Source organism: Mastomys coucha, unplaced genomic scaffold (assembly GCF_008632895.1).
Source record: "Mastomys coucha isolate ucsf_1 unplaced genomic scaffold, UCSF_Mcou_1 pScaffold22, whole genome shotgun sequence".
Taxonomy (NCBI): domain Eukaryota; kingdom Metazoa; phylum Chordata; class Mammalia; order Rodentia; family Muridae; genus Mastomys; species Mastomys coucha.
Window position 1 is genome coordinate 103,932,016 of NW_022196905.1, and position 26,393 is coordinate 103,958,408.

The 26,393-nt window shown below is 44.5% G+C and overlaps 1 protein-coding gene across 3 annotated transcripts in view; it reads left to right on the forward strand.

Moving 5' to 3' along the window:
- The window catches only part of Ttc28 (tetratricopeptide repeat domain 28), a 436,243-nt gene that overhangs the window by 96,732 nt on the left and 313,118 nt on the right, over positions 1-26,393 (forward strand). Inside the window, exon 1 of one of the 3 annotated variants that reach the window (XM_031337383.1) lies at positions 16,140-16,900. The exons of the other annotated variants lie outside the window; for them this stretch is intronic. Within the exon in view, the coding sequence (XP_031193243.1) occupies positions 16,874-16,900 (27 nt within the window). The 5' untranslated portion in view covers positions 16,140-16,873. Of the gene's footprint in view, positions 1-16,139; positions 16,901-26,393 lie in introns of those variants that run through there. 3 annotated transcript variants of the gene reach the window in all.

Below are 26,393 nucleotides of genomic sequence, written 5' to 3' on the forward strand. Positions count from 1 at the left end.
TCCTACACAGTGTTCTACAGCACTCCATCCTACTCAGTGTTCTACAGCACTCCATCCTACTCAGTGTTTTATAGCACTCCATCCTACACAGTGTTCTACAGCACTCCATCCTACTCAGTGTTCTACAGCACTCCATTCTACTCAGTGTTCTGTAATTCTCCATCCTACACAGTGTTCTACAGCACTCCATCCTACACAGTGTTCTACAGCACTCCATTCTACTCAGTGTTCTGTAACACTCCATCCTACACAGTGTTCTACAGCACTCCATCCTACTCAGTGTTCTACAGCACTCCATCCTACTCAGTGTTCTACAGCACTCCATCCTACTCAGTGTTCTACAGCATTCCCTTCCACTCAGTGGGCTGTTTGTTCTGCAGACACAGAGGAGGGCTGGAGACATGGCTCAGTGGTACATGGCTCAGTGGTAAGAGCACTAATTGTTCTTGTAGAGGAACCAGGTTTGGTTCCCAGCAACCAAACATGCAGGGAAAATGAACACTTCTGCAAACAAAATTATTTAGCATTTTTTTTCATTGAAAAAGTGTGTATTTGTAGTGTGTAAACCTTACTTAGGAATAATCTTAAGAACCATATATGGTTTTATATGGTATAATTTTATATGTGGAATGTTTCTTTAGAGATATAAAAGGCAGTGGATACATGGGCAGATTCTCTATCCATTATTGAAATTTAATTGATTAAATAGATAGCCTAATATACAAATTTTTAAAAAGCAATAAGTAAACAGTATTCCATTTGAATAATTATATTACCTATAAATTCATTAAGAAAATCAACTGACTAAAGATGGGAGTTTCTATAAACAATGTAAGCATTTCTGTTTTTGATAAAGAAGTGACTGTTATAAAAAGATGGAACTCTGGTCCATCAGAAAACCCAGGACCCAAGCGATTTTGTATTTTTTTTTGGACCGGAATTGGTTTTGATAGAATAGCCATTATTTTTAGGATTAGACTTTTGTCTTAGTCAGGGTTTCGATTCCTGCACAAACATCATGACCAAGAAACAAGTTGGGGAGGAAAGGGTTTATTTGGCTTACTTCCACATTGCTGTTATCACCAAAGGAAGTCAGGACTGGAACTCAGGCAGGTCAGGAAGCAGGAGCTGATGCAGAGGCCCTGGAGAGATGTTTCTTACTGGCTTGCTTCTCCTGGCTTGCTCAGCCTGCTCTCTTATAGAGCCCAAGACCTCCAGCCCAGGAATGGCACCACCCACAAGGGGCCCTCTCCCCTTGATCACTAATTGAGAAAATGCCCCACAGCTGGATCTCATGGAGGCACTTCCCCAACTGAAGCTCCCTTCTGAGATAACTCCAGCCTGTGTCAAGTTGGCACACAAAACTAGCCAGTACAACTTTTTTACTTTTTTTTTTTAATCTTTGAAGTGACAATATTAAAATTATTGAGAATTACCTAAAAAAAACCTACATATTTTTTAGGGAGGCTGAGAAAAAGGATTACATAATTTCTAGGAGTTTATAAGGGCTGGTGAGATGGCTGAGCAGGTAAAGGCAAGTGCTACCCAGGGAGACATCCCGTTTGACGGCTGGCACTCAGAATGAGAATCCAACATCTAGAGTTGCCTCTGTGTCCTCCCCTCCCCCTGTGTCTGGCTTTTGTGTGTGTTCTGGAGATTTGAACTCAGGTTTTCATGATTGTCAGCTAAGTCATCTCCCAATACTCACACCTTCTTTTTTTGAGGTGGGTTCTTGGTTTGCTGAAACTTCATTCTTCTGGTTGTAGCTGTAGGGATGATTGGTATGAGCCTCCATGCTGAGCACAATCATTCTGTTTTGATAGTTACACAAGAGCATTCTATGGCATGCACTCTGGTCGATATCTGCTGCCAGCACAGCTTTTTCATGCTGATGGAGGTTTGCTCGCTCATTTTTATTGCCTAGTGTATAAAACATATAGTATAGCTCATATTGATGGTTTCAAAGATTTATGAGACATTAGGCATAACATGCCAGGAGTCTGAGCTACTTGGGAGGCTGAGTCAGGACGATTTAAGCCCAGGAATTTGGAACTAGCCTGGGGCTGTGTAGTGAGACCCTATCTTTAAAAAACAAAGCAAAGCAAACAAAAGAAAACAAAACAAACAAACAAAACAAAACAAAACAAAACAAAACCATTGTCTTTGCCAGGGTTTCTATTCCTGCACAAACATCATGACCAAGAAACAAGTTGGGAGCCAGCAGTGGTGGCACACACCTTTAATCCCAGCACTTGGGAGGCAGAGGCAGGCGGATTTCTGAGTTCGAGGCCAGCCTGGTCTACAGAGTGAGTTCCAGGACAGCCAGGGCTACACAGAGAAACCCTGTCTCGGAAAACCAAAAAAAAAAAAAAAGAAAAAGAAAAAAAAAGTTGGGAAGGAAAGGGGGAGAGGGTTTATTCAGCTTGCACTTCTACATTGCTGTTTATCACCAAAGAAGTCAGGACAAGAACTCATACAGGGAGAAAGCAGGAGCTGATGCAGAGGCCATGGAGGGATGTTACTGGCTTGCTTCCCCTGGCTTGCTCAACTTGCTTTCTTATAGAACCCAAGACTACCAGCCCAGGGATGGCCCCGCCCACAGTGGGCTGGGCCCTCCCCCCTTGATCACTAATTGAGAAAATGCCCCATAGCTGGATCTCATGGAGGCATCAAACCCAGCTTCTTAACATGGACAACCTCATGGCTTGTTGTATAAACAGTAAAGCTTCCTCTTCGTTCCCTGCTGTGTGGCTCCAGAAACTTCATTCTAATTAGCAGGCAGGCTTTGCCTTCCCAGTCTGTGGCATCCTTATTTACTTTCTACCTGCATGGACTTACCCTCCCTGGGTATTCTGAATAAATGTAATTCTATAACCTGTACCCATTTCCTGTTAACCATAGGATAAAGGGATTTGAGTCTAGAGATATCCCATTTTTAACCAAGCAAAACTGAGTGCTCTGCATTCCAGAGACCTGGTGAGATGTGAGAAAGCTGCTGTAGTGATCTCTCCAGCCAGGTGGGGTGAGCGGTTCATGGGCCTGCTCCTGTGAGAGGGTTGGGCATAGAGCTCAGTGTCACCTTGCCAATCACGCACAGCCCATGCTTCATCCCCAGCACTGGTAACCAGCCCCAAGAAAAAGAGAAAAATAACGGAGGAAGAAAAAACCCACTTATTTCAGATATAGATTCCTACTTGTTTGTTGTTTTGAAATAGAGCTTTTGTCTAGCCTGAGCTAGCCTCATACTCATGACAGCTCTACTGTCACAAGCCTTGAACTGTATTTTGATGGCTTGGTGGTTCAAAATTTCCTATTTAGTGTAACTGCTAACTGCAGTAGCTCTAGCTATTGACGCTGAAAGTCACTTCTGGCATTCTGTGCTCTGCCAGCGACTATGTTCTGAGGCGTAGGTGGAAAGTGGGTTTTTGTTTGGTCTTGTGGATCATTCTCTAAACATGTCAGTGAGTTCTTGTCCACATGCACTCCCAGCTGAATGCGAAGCTGAAGCTCTTCGTGATCTGAACTGCTGTTGTTTAATTTGGTAATCAGCATGTTCATTATCTGACCGGTTCAGGCACCTTTAGAGCAGGAACACAAAGCTCTCTTTGGGTTCTCTCTTGGCCAGAGTGGCAGCACTTTCAAGAATCTGCATATGAATGTTGTGACTGCCTCACTGAAGACAGCCCATCAGCCTGGCAGCTCCAAGCCCGTTATTTCTGCATCTTCCCCTTTTCCAATCTCATGTTTTGACAAATAAGATTGTACTTTTGACAAGTGATTTCTAGTTCATCTAAGAATTTCATAGTGTTTTAAATGTGTTTATTAAACTATCTGAAGACATCTTATCTTCTCATCTTTGGTGAAACAAAATTTTCCTGATAAGAAGTAAGACAGAGGGTGATAGTACTGGCATCCCTGCAATTAAAAAATGTTTTAGACAGTAATTATTTTTCTTTTCTTTCAGAATAATTATTACTTATTTTTCAGACACATTTCTGTCAGTTCTTCTGATTTAGATTTCTGAATGTTCTTGAATAATGGGCCTTTCTTTCTTCCTTTCTTTCTAGATCTCTCTCCTTTCCTCTGTTCTCCTCTCCTCCCCTTCCCTCCCCTTCCCTCTCCCCCTATCCCTCTTCTCTTCCCAAGCGGGCCTGGAACTCAGTGTTTAAAACAGACCTCATGGCAGTTCTCCATCATCGGCCTCCCTGGACTGAATTTATAGGTGTAAGCCACCCCAACCAAAAGCAAATTCTATGTATTTAGTACCATTATGTAACTGAAATTATAGCTTGTTGTTGTTGTTGTTCAACAGATACTTAATGACCACTGTGCTGGATTGCTTTATGTCAATTTGATATAAGCTGAAGTCATCAGAGAGAAGGGAATGTGATTTGAGAAAATTCCTCCATGAGATAGGTCTGTAATCAAGGCTGTAGGGCATTTTCTTAGTGATTGACAGGGAAGGGCCCAGCCCATTGTGGGTGGGGCCATCCCTGGGCTGGTGGTCTTGGGTTCTGTAAGAAAGCAGGTTGAGCAAGCCAGGGGAAGCAAGCCAGTAAGCAGCAGCCTCCATGGCCTCTGCATCAGCTCCTGCCTCCAGGTTCCTGCCCTGCTTAATGATGGAAGTATAAGCCAGATAACCCCTTTTTCCCAGCATCTTGCTTGGTCACGGTATTTGATCATAGCAATAATAACCCTAACTAAGACTTATGCTAGCATCTACCCCAAAGTCGGGATCGACAGTGATGAGCAGTTACTAACCATGGAGCTTACACATACAAAGTAAATTGTGTCATTCAAATTGATTGTAAATTTTTTATTATTTGAGATGGACTTTCACTATGGCTCTAAATACCTAGTCTCAAATAAGCCTCATGCCTCAGTCTCTCAAGAGCTGTGACTGTAGGAATGTATGGAAGGAGCAATTGGTGGCCTATCTGGGAAAACAAAACTAAACAAACTGGAGTGCAGAAAAGAAAATACTTGTTTTCCGGGAAGAATGTTTGCAGCCATGGAGGCCCTGAAGGCTGGTGTGGCTGCAGCAGACAGAAGGCAGGTACTATGAGAATAAGGGTAAAAAACCTTGAACATGGGAAAGGTATTAATCTTCTATTTCTGTTCTCTCTGTGTGTGTGTGTGTGTGTGTGTATGCATGCCCATGTATGTGATATGTTTGCATACGTGTGTGTTCATGTGTGTTTATTTGTGTGCATCATGTGCACATGTGCCTGTATGTGTTTGTGTGTTATATGTGCATATGTGCATATGTGTGTGCATGTGTGCATATGTGTGTGGTATCTGAATGTGTGTGATATGTAAGCATACATGTGTGTCTGTGTGTCCATGTATGTGTGTGTTTGTGCATATGTATGTGGTACATGTGCATGCATGTGTGTGTTTGTGTTTATGTGTGTGTGCATGCCTGTGTGTATGTCCATGTGTGTGTGTTTGTGCATATCTGTGTAGTATGTGTGCATACATATATGTGTGGATGTATGTGCGTGCATGTGTATGTTATCTGTACATGTGTGTTTATGTGTGCTTGTGTGTCTGTGTAGGCCAAAGATTCATCTCTCTTGCTCTCAACCTCCTTTAAAATCTGACAGTGACATGCATGTATGTATGTATTAAGCACATACTTACATTGGTTTGGACCTTCCCCCATTCTCTCCCTTGCTGTTCTCCCTCCACAGCTTTTCCCTACTTACGGGATCTAAATTGCTGAGTCCACTTACTGTTGCCTGCATGTGCATGAGAGTAGGCCAATCTCTTGAGCAGAGGCAGCCTCTCTGGGGCCACATCCTAAGAAAGCTGACTTATAAACCTGGAGCTTGCCATTTGGCAGTGAGCCTCGGGCTCTGCTTGTCTCCCACCTCCAGTGCTGTGGCTCCAGGCACACACTGCTGTGCCCAGCTTTTACTCGAGTGCCAGGGAGCCTAACACAAACTCATGCTTTCACAGAGATACTTCACACACTGATCCATCTTCCATCTCCCGAATTTTATTTTTTGTGGAAAGGGAACATTCACACCTGTCTTTTACTAGGAGAAGTGTGTGGTCTGGTTTGTGTTGCAGGGTCATTCTGCCTGATGAAGAGGCCAGCAGAATGGCAGCTACGATAGTTGGGAACCCAGACGATACCGACCTTAGAAAAGGAAGGAAGTTCAGAGCGCTGAGAAGTGCCGGGGGGTGTGTTAGACTTCATAGCAATACTGCTTAGACCTTGCTAAGGCCTTGGGTGTCAGCACAGGGAAGAGAGGGGTCAAAGGTAACTGCAAAGGTCTCAGCCTGAACTACTGCATGAGTGAGTGGAGAGGCTGTTCACTGGTCGGCTGGAGACCCGACAATAGAGAAGGCAACAGTGCCTTGGAGCTCCCCAGCAGACTCCTGGGTGTGCTCATGCAAGGAGAATGTAAAATCAGATATTTATGAAGAAACAGAAAGCAACCATAGTTATTTTAGTTAAAAGAGTTTGTTGATGGGCTCATTGAATCATTAAGAAACGAGGCTAGATAGGACTGGAGAGATAGCTCAGTGGTTAAGAGTACTGACTGCTTTTCTAGAAGACAAGGTTTGGTTTCCAGCATCCCCGTGGTGCCTTATAACTACCTGTCCTTCAAGTTCTAGGGATCTGACACTGTCTTCTGGATTTCCAAATGGTACACAGACATACATGCAGGAAAAAACCACTCTATAAGTAAGAAGAAAAGAGAAAGCTGGTAGGGCAGGGTTAGGAAGCGGGTGGACATGAAGGAGGCCGAGTAAGAACTTTGTTCTTCTGATGCGGCAGCAGCCCTGTTGTATCAAGGATGTTAGAGCTAGAACTGTTCAGGCTGGAGGGCCGAGAAGCTGGGTTTCTCTTTTTTATGTCTTGTCACACCCATACTTCTGCAAGAGAACTGAACCTAGGTGTTGTGCCTTCGTTCTCGAAATGAGGTGCTGGGGAATGCTCACTGTCTGAACTTTTGGATGTTGTCATGACAGATACGCCCTACACACCACCAAGAATCGCACCATGTGCAAGTCCCCAGAGCAGAAGATGTGAGCTGAGCTTTCACTTCATATTTAAGTTTTAGTTCTGTGAATGGTGTGTGTGTGTGTGTGTGTGTGTGTGTGTATGTGTGTGTATTTAGCCTGAGCTGGCTCCATGCTCCAATCCTGTCTCCACCCTCCCAGTGCTGGGGTCACAGTCATGCACCCCAAGTCCAGCTTCGTGGTGATAACACTCTTATGATAGTTGACTGACTACACGCCAGAGAGATAAGAAAGCCTTTTCTGGCCAGCAGCCACGTCACTGGATGAGCATTCAGGGGAAGCGAATGCTGGGTATTTCTGTTGAGTATTTGTCTTGTTGTCCTCTGTTGTAGAGTCCAGGCAGATGGGTGCCTGCCCGTGTCTACCCTCTCACAGGTTGGTTTAAGATTTGGAGAAGTCAGAACAGACCTAGAAACAGTCTTCTACTAGGATGTGATACTTTTTTGTTTTCGAGACGGGAGATTTTATGTGGCGAGGCTAGCTGTAAACTTCCAATCTCCTTTCTTCAATGTTCTGAGTACTGGATTCGAGGCCTGTGCATCATGTCTAGAAAGATGACATTTGTTTGGTTTTTGAGGGGCAGGTTGGTTACCGTGTTGCTCTTTAGTGTCCCATGGTATTATGTCATGTAAGGACAGTTTCATACAGACGTCTAGTGCACTCTGAGCATAGTTCCCCACATCCAGCTTCTCTTCCCTTCCTCACATTCCAGTTCCCATGAGCCCCTTCGCTCCTTAGATGATTTCACTTTTACTGTCATGTGATGTCATATGTACATACATGATTTTATGCATCAGTATAAAAATCCAGGAACCATAAATTTGAGAAAATGTGGCTTTTGTCTCTAGTCACATCTGTTTTTCTGCAAATGACACAACTTCATTCTTTATGGATGAAAAAACCTTGCACTGTGGGGGTGTGTAAACAACCTTTCCTTTATTCCTCTGTGGCAGACAGGGATGTTGGTTCCTTAGCTGTTCTGAGCTGGGTAGTAATGATCCATGATGCAGATAGCCAACATTCTAAAATTGCCACTGAATGTCCAGGGTGGTGTCGTTCTGCTCTGACAGGGTGGGGCTTTCAAGCTTTGTAGCCCTTGGGAGCACTAGACAGTTGTGGTACTTAGAGCTTCCCTTTTCCTTCACTTTGTAGGGTTCCCTATGGACACAGAGCAAATTGGCATTCAGCTAACCCAGGTCTCTGAGCTATTTCTATAGCTATGTGTCTCCATAGTCTCCTCTTCTTGTCAAGCCAGAACATTGCAGTTGTTCTATCTTCTGTTGTGAGGTTTTGGGGCCTGTCCGAGGCTGCAGTGGGTCTTGGATTGTATCTCCACACTGAAGCCAGGGTCATTGCAGGGCTCCACTTACTTCCTGTGCTGCCTCTACAATTTCATTATTTTTTTTAATGGCTGAAAATAATTCCATTGTGTGTATAAACTGTCTTTTCTTTATCTATTCCTTGTAATAGACATAGATGTTGGTTCCTTAGCTGTTGTGAACAGAGCAGCAAGGACTGATACGCAGACACCGGCATACATGCAGGCAGAACTCGTTGACTGCTGTGCTATGCATTGTCTAAAATGCTCTGAAAGAACTTTCCTCTCTGTTGTCCAGCCTCTTAGCTATGGGCAGCGATGGGAATCATGATGGGAGATGATGGTTCCACCACAGTCCGTGTATTGCTGCATCAGTACACAGCCCACGGCATGACAAGGAAAGGAGTTTAAAACCACAGCCAAACAGGCAGAGCAGTAAACTACAGTGGTAATAACTAGATATAAAGATACAGGCTTGTCCTTATAGTGGAGATGCTGCATATATGATCATGTATGTATATAATCAGACTCACTGAAAGTGTTAAAAATTCCAACATAGCAAAACGACACAAGATCACACAGGTACCAAGTGATGGCTGGTGGGTTTGCTTCAGGCAGTGTTATTGAAATAACAATTCCTTCATTAAGGACATCAGCTAACTGCCCAGTTAACTTCTATCTGGTTATGAAGGCAGCTGTAGTTTTAAAAGAATACATTAAATCAGAAGGGCTGGTTAAAGCCTGTAGTCCCAGCCCTTTGGAGTTGGAAGCAGAAAGATCAGAAGTTCAAGGTTATCTTTGGCTATATACCTAGTTCACACCAGACCAGGATATAAGAGATCCTGTCCTCTTCCCCCAAAGTAAAAATATAACATTGTTAACTAGAGAGATGGCTCAGCAGCTAAGAGCACTGGCTGCTCTTTCTGGGTTCAGTTTCCAGCACCCACATGGAGTTCACAGCTGTCTGTAACCCCAGTTTCAGGGGACCGGAAATCCTCACACAATCATACATACAGGCAAATGTACATGAAAGAAGAATTGCTTAAGATTCGAGTTGTCTTTCCTCCTCTTCCTCTCCTTCTTTATCCTCATTTTCTTCTCCCCTGTGCCTCAGCCCTCTCCTTTTTTCTCTCTCTCATCTTGGTTCTCCTTCCCTTCTTGGAGAACATTCATAAACCTAAAGTTTTATGCAATGTTAACATGGTCTTTATAGTTGTGTTTATGAATGTATGTATTGATCTGGATACTGACTTGTCTATTAACTATATCATGTCTGTCATCTACCTATCATCTATACCTATCTATGTATCATCTATCATCTGTCTATTATCTATTGTCTATCATTTGTCTACTTTCTATCTATCTATCTATCTATCTATCTATCTATCTATCTATCTATCTATCGTCTGTTGGTCTGTCATCCATCTGTCCATCTCCAGAGCACACCTCTCTCTCCTTGCCCCCATTACTGCAGCATCTATCATCTCAATACCTTCAACTCTACAGGTCTCAAGCTGAATTTGGAGTCTGCCTGTTCTTTCTGTCAACTATGCTTTCATTAACAGAGTGCCTGTTGTTTCTGGAAGATGCTACATATTTTGTGATAATCCTTAATTCCTCCCCTCTTGGCCCCCTTCACCAGCAGGATCTCCTAAGAAGTCTCCTCTTTTGTTTGTGATGCCCCAATTCAAGGCTACTTCACTCCTTATTGATTTATTGCCACAGAAACTTATTTGATCTTCCTGCCTTTATTGTTCTCCTGTTCTGTCTTTCAGAGTATTTATAGGATTATCAACTAAAGCTCAAATAGATTTTCCAGCAGCTTGTGTGACATCTTGTGCAGGCTCATCATTGTAGCCTAACCTGGAGTCAGGACAAAGGCGTTAGTTCTGGCTGGCAACTGGAGCCTCTCTCCCATCACTCTGCGGGCACACTGCATGGGGAGTTTAGTAACTCTTTATTTTTAGTTTCCTCTTCCTAAAATGGGAATGTTAATAGTCCCTTTTCATGAGGAGGTTATTTCATGTTATTTGTGTTTGTGCACATGTGCGTGCTTGTGTGTGTGCTGCGTGCGTCTGTGTTCTATGGGAGTGTGTGTTTGGTGTGTGTGTGTGCTCCTGTGAGGCACTCTTCTTTATAACCCTCATTTCTTTGAGGTGGGGCCTCTTCCTGATTCTGAAGCTCATACTTGTCAACTAGGCTGGTAGCCAGTGAGCCCCAGCAATGCTCTGGTCTCTCCCACCCTCTCCCACGCCAGTGCTGTGCTTGAGGGGCCGGGACCACACTCTGAGATGTCAACTCTGGTTCCCATACTTGCATAATAATTGCTTAACTACTGAGCTTTCTCTCTTGCTCCAAGATGATATAATTTCAAGGAAATAAAATAACCATCTGAGATGTTTTAGTGCATGAATATACTCAGTGAATGAAAACTGGTATTAGTAATACTTGGTGAATGAAAAACTAGTATTAGTAATACTCCTTTGTAGCATTACTAGTTTTTTAATACTGTTTTAAAAATGTCTCTGTATGTGTATGTGTGTATGTGAGTATGTACGTACACATTATATGGGCCCCATCTTCAAGTCTTATTTCTTAGATGCCACTCACCTTGTTTCATGAAGCAGTGGCACTCACTGGGACCTAGGGGTTTCTGAGGAGGCTAGGCTGGTTGGCCCAGGTGCCTCAGGGATCCTCCTGCGACTTAGCCCCTCTCAGTGACCTGGGTTCTGGGGATCAAACTCAGGTCCTATGCTTTAGCACATGAGCTGTCTTCCAGCCCTGCCCCCTCTTTAGTTCTAGACATGCAGCCCACATTGACCTCCAGATGCTACACAAGTCTTCCTTACGTAACTGCAGTACAGCCTATTAGGGTCCAGACTATTGGATGACTTGCTAATATGGCCACATTATTGGCCGCTCAGGCATGGGCTCCTCGCCGAGTCTAGCACACTGCCACTCAGCCTGTCCTGTGGAAACTACTCCAGCAGCTTCAGTTGGATTCAGCCGTTCTTGGGCTCCCCTATCCTAATGACACAAGCACCTCATGACTCCCTGTGTCCTCATGCCTTCCAAGTGTGGTCAGGCGCTGTTGGCTGGTACTGTTAGCTCTGCACCTCTACCTGACTGTTAGCTTCCTCCACCTCTACCTGACTGCTCTTTCCTCCAGCACAACACCATCATTCATCCTTTCTGCCTTGGAGGGAGGTGCATAGCTAATCCCAGCCTCTTCAGAGCTGCTGCCAGTAGGAGGAGGTTAAGGACATTAGAGAACAGAGGCAGTTTCCGCAGCCAGGGGGCGTGTGGCTCACTGCTTAACTGCCAGGTTCTATTCGTGCCTTCGCAAAGCAAGGCTTTCACATTCCTAAAGCGTCTGATTCCGTGGCCTGGCACTGACTAAGTAAGCGTTTGCATATCAGATACACATCTACTGATATCCTTTTACATTACACCCCATTAGGGGTCTTTAGGAAAATTTCCATATTCTTCAAGCATAGTTCAGCATTGTGTTTAGTTGTCTGGTTTAAAACACAGTGGGGATGAGCAAGAGGTAGACATTTCAGTGTCAGTCCTTACAGGCACCTGTCCACAGTCAATGTGACACATGTCAGTCCCTATAGACCCCTTTCCACAGTTGGGGTGACATATGTTTGGTCCTTACCGAGTCCCAGTGAATTACCTGAGAAGAATATGACAGCAATGCTGACAGGCATGTTCTTAGCACTGGCTCATTTTTGTTCAGGTATGCATAGACAAGTAATTACTGGAGTGAGTAGTGTTCACTAGACTGGCATGTACCATCTGTGTTTAGGGATGTGATTTGCAAAGTTTTATGTTAAAAAGACAGTAGGTTGGGGTTAGAAAAGTAGCCTAATTAACAGCTGTTAAGAGAACTTTCTGCTCTTCGGGAGGACCAGGGGTCAATTCCCAGCACCCACATGGTGGCTCACAACCATCTCTAACACCAGTTTCAGGGGATCTGATGCCTCCTCTTCTGGCCTCCATGAGTACCAGGCATACATGCAATGCACAAACACACATGGAGGCAAAAACGTGACATTAAATAATTAAAATATCTTTTAAAAATCAGGAATATAGAAAATGCTGTTTAGTATCTTAAGATCTAGAAAATATATTCTTGGTGTTCAGTTTTGAGTCTTAGAAGCAATGATATTATGTGTGTGCAGGTCATTTTGACCTGTGGTAACAATAGCTTCATATAAATAATTCCTAATGGTACAAATGTATTGGCATAATGGTAACCTGTGAATATATCAGGTATAAATACCAACTCACCTTTTATTATATTAAGCCTAGTAAATAAGATACAAAGAAGAAAAAACATAAAAGATTAAGTATGGTGTTGGTATTTAAAAGTTTCTCTACTCAATGAAAGCTAAAACAGTTACGAGACTTCAGGGGAAGAAATCCCACACAGATTACAAATACGTGACACACAGGGAAGATATGTAAACAATTAGAAGACATCTTAAAGCTTTGGATAACTCTAATGTAATTGGGTTGATTCGCTTTTGACAGGCATGTTTTGGTTGGCTTGTTAGAATGCTTTGGGAGAGTTCTGAGCAAAAGGAAATGAGGAAGTTTGTAGCTCCTCCTGACAGATTAGAGCCTTCACTAAGGGCCCTTACCACCTGCTCCACCCCCTGCTCCTGGGCTCCACATCCTCATCGCTCCCTTTGTTTTAGAACTAGTTTTCACGTATGTATTTTGCTTGCCCTGCCTGTCTGAAAATGTGTGTTAGATAGAAAGTCAAAAGAAATGTCCCCTTACCCCAAGGTCACCACCAGCCACTCATGTGTCCAGGAGGGGCCAGACCTCTATGTCTGTCTGTCTTTGCTGCTGACTTGGGATGTGGCCTTGGATGTGGACGTGGCAGGTCATGGAAAGACTCTGAACATCAGTATTGCTGTCTGCCAGAGTACTAATGAGTCTTTTAACTGTGCACTTAGTTTTAAAAAAGTTACTAAAGCCTCATAAAATCAGAGGTAGTATTTTCTTTTGTATTATGTAGGTTAAAATTAAATGCTGCATTTAATTTTTTAATTAATTAAAGACTGAGCATGATACATGTCTGTTATACCAACAATTTGTGAAGCTCAATGAGGACAATATCCTGGGTACAGGCATTAAAGGTCAGCCTGGAACCCCATCATACAGATACACACACAGAGAGAGAGAGAGATAGAGATAGATAGATAGATAGATAGATAGATAGAGAGAGAGAGAGAGAGAGAGAAGAGAGAGAGAGAGAGAGAGAGAGAGAGAGAGAGAGAGAGAGAGAGACTGAGACAAGGAGACAGTCTGAGAGACACAGAGAGACACAGAGCAAGAAAGAGAGAGACAGAGACGGTCATACAAACAGAGATTGCTTCCACTTAATCTTTCTTAATGTTAATCTTTTCAGTGCTTTGCAGTCTATACAGTAAACTCAGATTTTGGTTCCAACAACAACCTGCCTTGTCTTCCACATGAAGTAGAATGGTGTCTCACTCACTCGCCGTTCTTTTTTTACTCTCTCTGCATTCATTCTTGTGTTGTTTTAAATTTTGATAGGGGTCTCCTTTTGGAGCCCAACTGGCCTGGAACTCACGGGTGTCAGCAAGAAGAACTTGAAAGAGCTGTCTAGGAAGGAGTTACAGGGGTTTGTAGATTAGATGTGGGGAATGTTGTGGTAGGAGTCTGTGATCTTGGGAACATAGTGATATCATGGTCAGAAGCTAGGGCTGTTGGGAAGAGAGCTGATTTTAGGAAAGTTGGTAGAGAATTTTCAGTTCTAGTAGGATATGTGTGTGAAGTTGCCAGAAAAATTTGAGTATGTCACAGTACACTGAGAATGTTGGCTTTCTTTGTGGTGAAGTCATGACTTGGAGCAGCCTCTTCCTCATGTTTGTAGCGCCCAGGAAAGGGGTTGACAGGAGGTACAGTGGTGACAAGGAGTGTGTGCGGGACAGACAGAGAGAACCCTGAGAGTAAATGTGTACTTTGACACGGGCACAGCCTTGTCTAGGACCCACGAGTCCCACATTCAGAGAGTTGGCAAAGCCTTCTCCAGGAGACTTGAGTTCAAGTGTTGATGATGTGTGCAGAAAAGGTCCACAATAGCTTTCTCCTCTGGATGGTTAAGGCCTGAAGACTGCTCGCCTGCAAAGACTGTTCCAACTGAGATTTCTAACCGTGTCTCCTTGGTCTGTGCACACCGTAGACCCTGCCTCCTTGCTTCTCTGTAATAATAACCTTACCTCCTTGTTCATCTGAAGGCAGTGATCTCACCTCTGTTTGACTGCAGATACTAACATGAGCTTCTGGGGAGGTGAGGTTTCTCCATCCGAGATCCCAGACCATCTGATCCCAGGTGTCTGTTTGTCTGTCTTTTCTTCATTCCCTTACTACCCCAGTCAGGGTCCAGTCCCTGGAGCTGTGCGAGGTCATGGCAGGGTTATGTGGCATGTAGCTGTGGTGTTGTGTGTAATGACATAGGCTCTGTGGGTCTGACTTCCAGTCCAGCTCTCTGTGTGGGTTTCAGTTGAGCAAGCAGCCTCACATGGAAGGTAGAGCGAGAGTCACTGGCTGTTGGCTGTAATTGTTTTGGGTGTTTTAGTGAGTGACACTCCTCCCTGCATCAGTTAATTCTGATAGTGCATGAGGAAAGTTGGATGCAGTTAATAGTGTGTGCACCCCTTAGTAGAATAGTAGTAACCTCTAATGCCAATTATATTAGCATCTACCAAAATAACCTTAAGGTGGGATGGCAGTTGACAGGTGTGTTGGATAATACATGATAATATTATTATATACTATTTTGTATAATAGAATTATTATACAAAAGAGGAATAAAACTCAGTCCATCTACATCTGCCATCTATATCTGCTTATCTATCTATCTATCTATCTATCTATCTATCTATCTATCTATCTACCTATCTATCTATCTACCTATCTATCCATCCAGTCTATTCATCTAACTGATTTTTCCAAGCTGGGTTTCTCTTTGTAGCTCTGGCTGACCTGGAACTCACTCTGTAGCCCTGGCTGTCCTTGAAGTTCAAGATCTGCCTGCCTCTGCCTCCCAAGTGTTGGGATTAAAGGCATGTGCTACCACTGCCAGGCAGCAATATTTTATCGTAATACAATTAATGCTATTCAAGCATGGTGGTCTGTGCCTATAGTTCCAGTTAAGCTACTCAGGAGGCTGAAGTGGAAGGATGGCTTGAGTTCACAAGTTCAAGACCCACTTTACTTATAGTGAGACTTTGTAATTTTTAAAAGCAGTTTAATTTAGAGAAGCAAATAAAATTTATATTTAAGTTTATTTGTGGTAAAGTTTCTGATTAACTTTTTTTCTTGATCGAGATCTCAATTTTTTTCTTTAAATCAGAATTTTTATGGCTTTCTTAAAAAAGATTCATTTATTATTTATTTTATTTATGTTAAGTGTGTTTTGCTTGTTTGAGTTTAGATGCACAGCCACATGCGGGAGTCAGTGGAGGTCAGATCCCCAGAAAATGGCTTGTCCTCTGGGAACAGGTCCTCAGTACAGTTAGCCACGCGGCCATCTCTCCAACTTCTCTGTGGAAGTTTGATTTGGACTCTTGCCCTTTTACTTCTCCATGTAGCTTCACACAAATATAAGAATCCTTGAGAGGTTTCAGAGCCGGCCTGTGGACGCCTATGGAACTGTAGCTTCACTTTTTGCTGTGTAGATGTCGTGGCACTAAGACCCAGAAACTCGGCTCTGTGTGGCTGGAGCTGGGCTGGCTGTGCTCACACTGAAGGGAAGGAAGTCATTAGTGCAGACTGAGCTGTGGAGTTAGGTTCTTGCAGGATTTCCTTCCAGCCTTTCCCCACTTAGGTTCTTGGGAATTAAGGAAAAAAAAAATCTAAACACACAAACCAAGTTTTCCTATTTACTAGGTTCAGAGAAGGTGGACATTTCGGAAGGGCAGATCCGATCCCAAGTTGTCTAAGAAGCAGAAAACTGCGCAAAGAAGCTCTGATTACAGATCTTTGGAATTTTCTTTGCTAAATTTTTACAAACGAGAAATACACCCAGAATTTTGGGAATTGCTCCAGGCTGCGTGTGAGGGTTTGATTGCTTGTCTGATCTTTTTCTTTTTTTGGAGAAGAGGAGAATTTGCGAAGAGGGGCTTGGATGGCAGGAGCCCGGCTGGGTTTCTGTGGCAGCTCCTGCCCTGGGTCTCTGCTCTGAGGGGTCTGCGGCCCATCGGAGAGCTCCTTCCTGGAGCCTTTTCGTAGGCGCGGGTCAGGGAACATGCCCCGCTCCGGCCCGGGCGCGCCGCTGGCCGCCGGGACGTCTTAGCCCCGTGGGAGAGTGTGGTGGCCGCGGCACTTCGCGCTGAACCGAAGACGAAGACTGTCGGTCCTATCCAGGAAAGAACGAGGGGGTGCAAGGAGGCAGCATGACTTGCAGTCGCCGCCGCCCTGCGTCTGCCCCCAGCCCCCAGCCCACCTCTTGATGCGTCCCGGGTCGGCTGTACAAATATGATGAAATGGCAGCCCCGGAAGAAGGTGAGTGCGGCGCGGCGGCGGTGGGGCTGATGGGGAGGGGCCCCCACGGGATCCCGAGGCCATCCGGGTCCGTGCGCCCACGGCCCGCCAAGTTCTCGCCTCCGGGCGCGCGCAGCCCGGCGGGGTGACAGCTGAGACTCAGCCCCGCGTGCTGGCCCGGGGTCGCGGCGCGCCCGCCCCGCTTAGGCCCGCAGGTGGGCGTCGGAGCGCCCCCTGCCCCGCGGGGACCGGCGTCCCGGCCGCTGGCAGCCGCTTCCCCTGGGCCCCGCTGGGGGGCGGGCAGCCCCGGAGCGAGCGCCGAGCGGCTCCCCGCGACGGCCGAGCCTCGGGCGCCGGAGCTGCGGCGGGGCGGCTGCGGGGACCCGCGGCCGCGTGGGCGAGTGCGGGCGCGCCGGCCATTGTGCGCCGCGTGTGTGCATCGATCGTGGGCAAGGGGGAGGGGGTACTTTGCTTTTTGCAAGATTATTTCCTAATATGGCTCCTTTGTTGAGAACCGGAGGAAAAAACATGCAGTGGTTCTATCAAAATAAATTGCTATTGGTCCCCGAAATAACGTTTCTAAATGTGGGACCCGTCCCTTCCTTGGGACACCGAGGGAGAAAGACAGCTTTCTTCAAGTTCTTGGCAGCCCGTGTGTTTGGCCAGGGTTCCCCTTTGCAAACTTGCCTGACTGCCACTCTTAGGTTAACCCAGCGGTTTACAGCATAGCGGGACTTTCCCTTCAATACCTCATTTGGCCATGGTTTTTATTGACATTCTTCTGAAGGAAAACACAGCGAACTGAATGTGCCGTGCCCCTCCCCAGCCGTGACCTGTCTCTGCTAGCAGCTGTCTGGTGTTTCACTCAACTAGCTAAACTGGTTCTTTCTTTGTGCCTTGATGTGTGATGTCGAGTTTGACATCAGAGCTGAAATAGAAATCATGTGTGAAGTACTGAAACGACACGGCGCTGGCTTGACTGCCAGGGAGCCCAGTAAACCGCGCTTCGTTATAGCCAGGCGAATGCAAAGGTTTTCTTTGGTATCTAATTGATTCGATTTTATCCAGTGGCAGTTGTTTCTACCTCAGCCCAAAGCCATAATCACTCACGTATTTGTTCGGTTCCCATCATAGGGCTTCGTTCAAGGAGACTGGTATAAGAGATTTGTGTGCTGCCTCCCCCCATGAGAACACAGGAAAACCCCATATAATCAAACATCTTAAACAGATGCTGCACAATCCTAGAACCTTCTGCATTTGTGTAATCTTCGTGAGTAGTTTAGAGATCTCTGCAAACTGTGCATCCACAAATGCCTGCTTTTTCTATTTTACCCAGCATGTAGTAACTCATATGGTTATGTCACTGAAAACCCCTCTGGGTACTGGTATTGCTTGAACCACGGAAGTATTATTCTTGGCAGCCAGGTGGATTTTGGACTCTGGAAGATTCTGTTTCAAGTGTTAGGATTCACTGCAGTATTTACTCACTCTGTGACGCTTAGATGGCTATACCAGAGATTGTGTTTATTTTCTGTATTCACAGTCACAAGGCATCTTGGTATCAGGATCCAGATATCAATCTGGAGAGCTCATAGAAGCCTAGCTGTCGGATTCTGTGTGATCATTTGTTGGTAGCTTGAGAAGCAGTTCTTGTGCAGTGCAAGTGAAAGCTACCTTGGGAAAGATACTACTCAACTCCAGTAGGCACCACCAAGCCTTTAGCAGACTCCGTTTAGTTTCTTGGTCACACACCAGAGTACTCAAATGATCATACCACTGCCATGACTTCTGGCTGTGTCTGCTAATACATTTGTAGTGGTATAATTACACGTCAGGTGGTTTACCAAACTGATCTATAAGGACTATTCACACGCCACATAAAGAGTGGTGCTGTATTGGTGCGGTATGAACACAGCTAGGGAGAACACCCACAACTTGTACTGCCAGCTGCCTTTCCAACTGGACTTCAGGGCTAGGGCTGATTGGTGACTGGGTATTTTGGGGCCCTCATCTAGTTTGGGCTTTTTTGAATTCTGGGTTTCTGGGTTCACTGCTAACATAGTAACTATCATTTCCAGATTTCTTTGTTTCTAACTGAACATGGAGCTGGGGGCACATTGACTGAAGGGGAATCATTTCCTCCGATTTACCCTATTAATTTGATAGATTAAATACTCAAGACAAAGTTTATGAATGTGTGAGTATGCAGTATTCTATTAGGGTCTGATTATCTTCTCACAAAGGAGCCTTCCAACATGATTCATCAGGACCACACCAGGCCACGCCATGCCACCCCACCCCACCCTCCCCTACCCCACAGGCCAGGATGAGTCTCACTGGGTCTTCCACACCCAATAGATCTCTCACTGAGAGTTAAGCAGTTTCCCCAAAAGCAAGATGCTAGGTGTCTACTTATCTCCAGACATTTTATATATTAAATATGAGCAGGGTTTTTTTAACCAATCACACTCTAATTAATTGTTTTAATTAAAAATGTAGGATTCGAATAGTTGCTCTGATTTTGTGGCTGAAGTGATATTTTACATCATTCAGGTTGCACCCAGCATTTTTTAGGCACCTGCTGTATGCCAGGCACCTCTGGTTGGTCTGCAATTTTTCAGTTCTTATCTAGTAAGGAAAGGGTGTGTTACTTCAATTTCACAAATAAGGGGACTGGTGAAGAAAAGGGATGTGACTCACTGGGGAGTGACAGTGTGTGTGTGTGTGCGTGTGCGCGCGTGCGTGTGTATGTGTGTGTGTGCGTGTGCGTGCATGTATGTGTGTGTGTGCGCGTGTGTGTGCGTGTGCGTGTGCGTGTGCGTGTGTGTGTGAACAGGATGGAGCCAGGTCTTAACTGAGCTTTCCTCTTCTACTTCAGGGACCATTACCAGGGTGCTGCCTCCATCCCTCACCCCTCTCCTCTTGGAGCAGCACAGAGGTTTAAGCTACCTGGGAATTGCAAGCATTTATAGTCTCTGCCACAGACTATAAATAGATTCTGGCTTTGGGGGCTGACTTCATTTTGTTGGCTGGGATCTTTTCTTTCTCCTAGTAAATTTAGGTGTTTATCTGGCCTCTTTGTAGAGTTGTAGCTCCTTACATTCAGGGACTGTATCTCTTTTGTTTTCAAGAATAATAAAGTTGCTCAAAAAGTGTTTATTTTACGTAAGAGTAAGTGGCTACTGCTGTGTCCTTACTCCTGATACTTCAGTCCATTCCTAGGTTTGACTCCCGTGGCTTATTAAACTGCCCCAGAATATTTTGTCATTGTCACCCAACCTTTACAGGCAACATCAGAAAGGGGGCAGCCATTCTCCACAAAATCTCCCTGGAAGTCATGATTAAGACAGACACGTTTAAAATGAGATACCAGGCTTAGTACTCAAACTCGCTCCAGTATTGCGATTGTTTGGTTTATGCAACTTAATTGGCCTTGCAGAATGCCCTGTACCCTGTCCTATTATTATTGTTGTTGTTATTATTACTATTATTATTATTATTGTTTTTATCTTGTATTTGCTGAAGTGATAGTAATCAAAATGCCAGTCTCTGAGGAACATGTTTGTTTACCACTGTGAAGAGATTTCTGCTTTCCAAATCCAAGGATTAGTGTTAGATAGCATTGTGTCAATAAGACTCCTGTGTGAACGACAGGAAGCCCCTCTGATTGGACTTTGCCATTGCTTGTCTAATGTTATTTTACTGTTCATGCATAATAAACGATTATTAATGGGTATGCGTCACATAAGCTACATTAATTATGTAATTTGAGAGTCTTATGATGTGTTTATCTTGTTATACTCGGCACCTTAATAAAATATGAATCTGGCTTTCCTCATCTGGTTTATTTAAGCACACAGAGTAATGAGCTTCATTGTGACATTCCCATTCTTCTTGTGGTATGTTGTTCTTACTTGCTTTCTTCTCTGCCGTCTCCCAGTCAGTACCTTGCTTCTTAGTACTTCTCTGAAGGAGCTCCCCTGGGAAGCTCGTGGGAAGGATTGTGCCCTGTAGATCTGTGTCTTGCAATGACATGACTTTTATGAAAGAATTTATCACAGATCCCTCCCTACTCTGTCTCTGTGATGATAATTTTTGGAATATAATGTTAATTTCAAATTTTAATACAGCCATGCTTTATATTTAGTGTTTTAGTATTTATTACCTAGTGTGGTCTTTTGAATAGGCATGGCCCCATTGATTAGTGTGTTTGAACACTTGGCCCACAGGGAGTGGCGCTATTAGGAAGTGTGGCCTTGTTGGAGTAGGTGTGGCCTTGTTGGGTGAAGTCCATCACTGTGGGGGTGGCCTTTGAGACCCTCCTCCTAGCTGCCTGAGACAGTCAGTCTTCTAGCGGCCTTCAGATCAAGATATAGAACTCACAGTTCCTTCTCCAGCACTCCATCTGCCTGTAGGCTGCCATGCTCCCGCCATGATGATTATGGACAGAACCTCTGAAAGTGTAAATGAGTCCCAGTTAAATGTTTTCCTTTGTAAGAGTTGCTATGATCCTGGTGTCTCTTCCTAGTCACTTCTGAATTCTTTGCAGTTGATATCACTGTTATTCATCTGGGGCCTCAGGGACACTTGTTTAGTGGTGTCAGGTCACATTAGCAGTCTTCTGTGGCTCTCCTTTCAATGGTCCCTGCAGTCTAAAGACCCAGGCTCTGATGCTGGTAGCTCCTCTGACTTGTGTCCCTGGGAGTCATCTAATCTCTTATGTCTGTCCTTATGAAGTTTATCATCCTGGATCTACTGTAAATAGCATCCTAGTGATTTTCCTTTTTTTAGCCTCGTCTCTCTTTGGTTTCTTCTTCTTATCCCTTTCAAGTAATTGCTGAAAACACACATATATGCTTACGCTACTGACTTTGTTAAAGTCCTGATCTCTCTCCATGCTCTGGGGGAGGCACACAGTGCAGTAAGCACATCCTGAGCTGGGCAGGGTCAGGGTATAACAGAAGACATGATATGGTTTGTCATTTGCTCTCTTCCTTGCCCAGAGGCCATTGGGGTTCTTAGCGGTACCCATTCATCATTCACATAAGTTCACCCTCATTGTATTGTATCGACTGCAGCTTCTACCATACAGCTGGAACTTGCAGTTAGACTTATTAGAAAAGAGGAACCTGGAAACAAATGGCTCTACTGTGAATTCTCTACTGATGAGCACACTCTGATTCTGGACAGTGGTGAGGACCCAGCTGTGCTCCAGAGCAGCTCTGTGACCAGTGACATCACCTTAGGAGGTCTTGGCTGTGTCAGTGGGAATGGCACTTGGCTCCTACAACAATGCTTGGTTTGCAATGTGTCCTCACTGCAGCACAATCATACCTGGCAGTCTAGCTGGATATCACTCACTAGTTTCTATACTATGCCTAGAATTTCCTTCCTGCCCCTCCTGCCCCTCCCACTCCCCTTGCTCCTCCTCCTAGTCCTCATTCTCCTATTCTTCCTCCTCCTGCTCCTCCTTCTGTTCCTCCTCTACCTCCTCTTCCCTCCTCCTCCTGCTCCTCTTCCTCTTCTTCCTTCCTTCCTTCCTTCCTTCCTTTCTTTTCTTTTCTTTCTTTCTTTCTTTCTTTCTTTCTTTCTTTCTTTCTTTCTTTCTTTCTTTCTTTCTCTCTTTCTTTCTTTCTTTCTTTCTTTTTTTTGAGATAGGTTCTCATTTGTTGGCCTGGACCTTACAGAGCTCCACCTGCCTCTGCCTGCTGAGTTTCCTCATGTTAATTCACCCTGATCTTGTCTTTGGTTTTATTGTGGAGCTTGCCTTGCCTTTGACAGTTCTGTTGCTGGGCATCATGGGCCGTGCCCTCCTTTGACCACATTCATGTAAACCACAGTGCTGGCTCGGTACTTCATTTCTCACTGGGTTCATCTCCAAGATGGGTAGGCAGTGAGGAAGAGCTGAATGAATGAATGTTTGAATGAATGCATGCACTTATGGATGAGTTGGTAAGATTCTTTGACTTGCTAGTTACAGGGAGTATCTAGTTTACAAGATTGTCTCTGTGCGTTTTTGAACCTCCCGAGAATGCTGTATTGCATAGAAGTGAGTCTTAAGTCATTAAAAGGATAATCCGAACAGCCCACCTACATACATGCCCATGGGATGGCAGCTTCATACTGTTGTGCATGTGGTAAGTGTCACTGTGACACACATTGCTGATGAACAGTCCTGTTTCACTCGAGGAAGGAAAGAACATTGAAGTGACTTGTGACACGTTTAACGCTGGTCACAAGATATTGGTTGGTGTATCAGCGCCATGAATGTGAACTTCCATATTAAATCTTTATTCTCTTCAGTCCCTGGTATTTTGTTTCATTTGTGTGGTATATGTGCACATGTCTCTGTGGGTATGTATGTGTGATGTGTGCAGAGGCATATATTAGGAGTCTTTCTCAGTCATTGTTTGCCTTATGTTCTAGTGCTCCACTAGCATATATTTATTAACTATTCATAACAGTGAGCTTCATTGCTGCACTTTCTTGCGTGTATATAATGTATTTCAACTGTATCTTTCCTTGCTTTTTTTCCTTACCTGTCTCCCTTCAACTCCTGACAATCCCTTTCCTCTTCCCATCTGTTCCTCCTCTCTGTTTGTGTCTGCCAATTTTGTATGTGTGATCCAGAGAGTCTCATTAGATTAAGTTAACATGTATTTGAGAGTAATGTCTCCACCCTCAACCCTTAATTGTATATAAATCCTCAGGATGCTGGGCAGTGGTGGCGCACCCCTTTAATCCCGGCACTTGGGAGGCAGAGGCAGGCAGATTTCTGAGTTCGAGGCCAGCCTGGTCTATAGAGTGAGTAGTACAGCCAGGGCTACACAGAGAAACCTTGTCTAGAAAAACCAAAGGAAAAAAAAGAGAAAAAAAATCCTCAGGGAGAGGTGAGGCCTGTGAGCTCTGCCCTTCTATAAGATGTTTGCAGAGCCAGCCTTTCACGAATTAGGATAGACTAATTGGCCTTTGAGCTTTTGGGGTTCAGCCATCACTGGGGTTACTGACATGCATGCAATTACTTAGCTTAGAGGTCAGCACAGGGGTCTTGAACTCAGGTCTCCATTCTTGGTGCCATTCACATTTGACCCACTGAGCTGTCTCCCCAACCCCAGCCCTTGACCCACTGGGCTGTCTCCCCAACCCCAGCCCTTGACCCACTGGGCTGTCTCCCCAACCCCAGCCCTTGACCCACTGAACTGTCTCCCCAACCTCAGCCCTCAACGTCTTTGATTGTGTATGCTTGGTAGGAAGTGAGCACTGATAGAAGATTTAGGGGTGTTGGAGCACTTGGGGAGAGTTGTACAGGCTCTATAGAGATGAGTCTGTGTTGGCACTTTTGCTGTTCAGGAGGAGCTGGTAAATATGCCCGTATGAGAGGCTTCAGAGTTAGCAGGCCCAGCTTGAAGAAAGGGCACCAGCAGCGTCTTTCCTTTTGCTGGTCAGTTACCACGATAACATTCTGTGGGACATTCGGGAGGAGTAGGGAGAGCCTGGAGCTCTGGCTGGCCCTGTCGGCTCCGGCTTCCGCAGCAAATGCATGTGTTGCCTGCCTCAGCAGTAAAACTTCTCTCTTGTTGTTGCGCTAAAACTATGTCATTTTATTGAAAACTCAAAATCATTTCATTTAACCCACATTTTCAGGATTCATGAGGCACATTTGTCCTTTTCTTTCTTTACCCCCTGCCAGGGTTCAGTAGCTAAGAATCTTCACATTCTTACATGGCTGCACTCTGTAGCTTGGTCCACTTATAGCATGTTTTGTCCTTTTGATTAGTCTATTAGTATTCTTTGTGATTATTTTCAGCATTGTGTCCTTTTTGCACATAGTTTAGGGAAAACTATAAAATCGCATCCTTGAAGGCTCTATGCCCCAGTGTAGGGGAATGCCAGGGCCAGGAAGCAGGAGAGGGTGGGTGGGCTGAGGAGGGGGAAGGGAGAGGGGATAGGGGATTTTCTGAGGTAAAACCAGGAAAGGGGATAACATTTGAAATGTAAATAAAGAAAATATCTAATAAAAAATTCGCGCCCTTTACCATACCTTTCTCTAGAAATAAACAGCATTTCTAGAGAAAGCACACAAACCAACTTTAGCAACACTTGCCACCTGCTGATAGCACCACTCTATTTGAAGTTTTACTTAGCACATATTTGGTTCTGTAAGCCAGTGTCACAGATACTCCTGTGCATTCATCAATACTGGTAATGTTTCTAATTTACATCACATGGGCTGAGACTTGTAGAAGTACGTATATTATTAAGTCAAGGCCAAGTTGTGGGACAGCTAACATCTGGAGGACCAGCCCAGAGGAAGCAGGAGCCAGAAGGCCATTGGGGAAACTCTGGATACATCCTCTCTAAACACTCAGTCCTCAGATTTGAGTAAACCTGGAAAGGTGCTGGGTGGGAGAAAACCACAGAGAAGTTTGTTGGATACCCTGGGTAACTTTATTATAATCCCCAAAGTTCTTTTCTTTTTTTTCAAAGATTTTTTTTTATTATTATATGTAAGTACACTGTAGCTGTCTTCAGACACTCCAGAAGAGGGCATCAGATCTCATTACAGATGGTTGTGAACCACCATGTGGTTGCTAAGATTTGAACTCAGGACCTTTGGAAGAGCAGTCAGTGCTCTTAACCACTGAGCCATCTCTCCAGCACCCTTTTCTTTGTTTTTAATACCCCCTTATATTAAACATGAATTCTTTTCTCATACAGTGTAATTCCTCTCTGTCTGCTCCTCTGACTTCCTCTTCTCCCATTCACACCCACTCAGTTTCTGTCTCTCATTAGAAAAGAGCAGGACTCTAGGACATACAACCAAGCCTAACAAAGTAGACTATAATAAGATAAAAGGAAAACCATTCATTGTATTACAGTTCATTATTGATAAATGGTTGCTTATTCTGCTGTGTCTAATGTTTTAAGGAAATGAAAACACACCATTTTCCTTTCCTTAATATTTCTAGTCAGTGTACAAAATCCCGGATCACATCGTGACACCTTCATAGATACATTTCTGTGTTCACTGTTCTTATTCCACACTCCCACACTCCCAATCAGTAGAGTCCTACTGATTCTCCTCCCCACCAAGTAGTTTAATTTTGGCTTTCATGGCACACAGAACTTAGGTTCTGTATATAAGAGAAAACATTCAGTGTTCTGTCTTTCTCTTGTCTGGTTTGTTTGCACTTAACATGGTATTCTCCAGTTCTGTCAAATTTCCTGTGAACGAACCAACCTTATTCTTCTTTATAGCTGTGTACAAGCATCGGTAGGTGGACTGTCTTGGTGGTTACATATGGCATTATTGGAAGTAGTTGGTAATAAACATAGGTGTGCTGGTATCTGTGGGCCAGGTGGAATTTGGGAATATAGCCCAAAGTACTGTATATGGTCACATAGGGGCTATTTTACAGTTTTTTTCCGCTGGGCAGTGGTAGTAGACACCTTTAATCCCAGCGCTTGGGAGGCAGAGGCAGGTGGATTTCTGAGTTCGAGGCCAGCCTGGTCT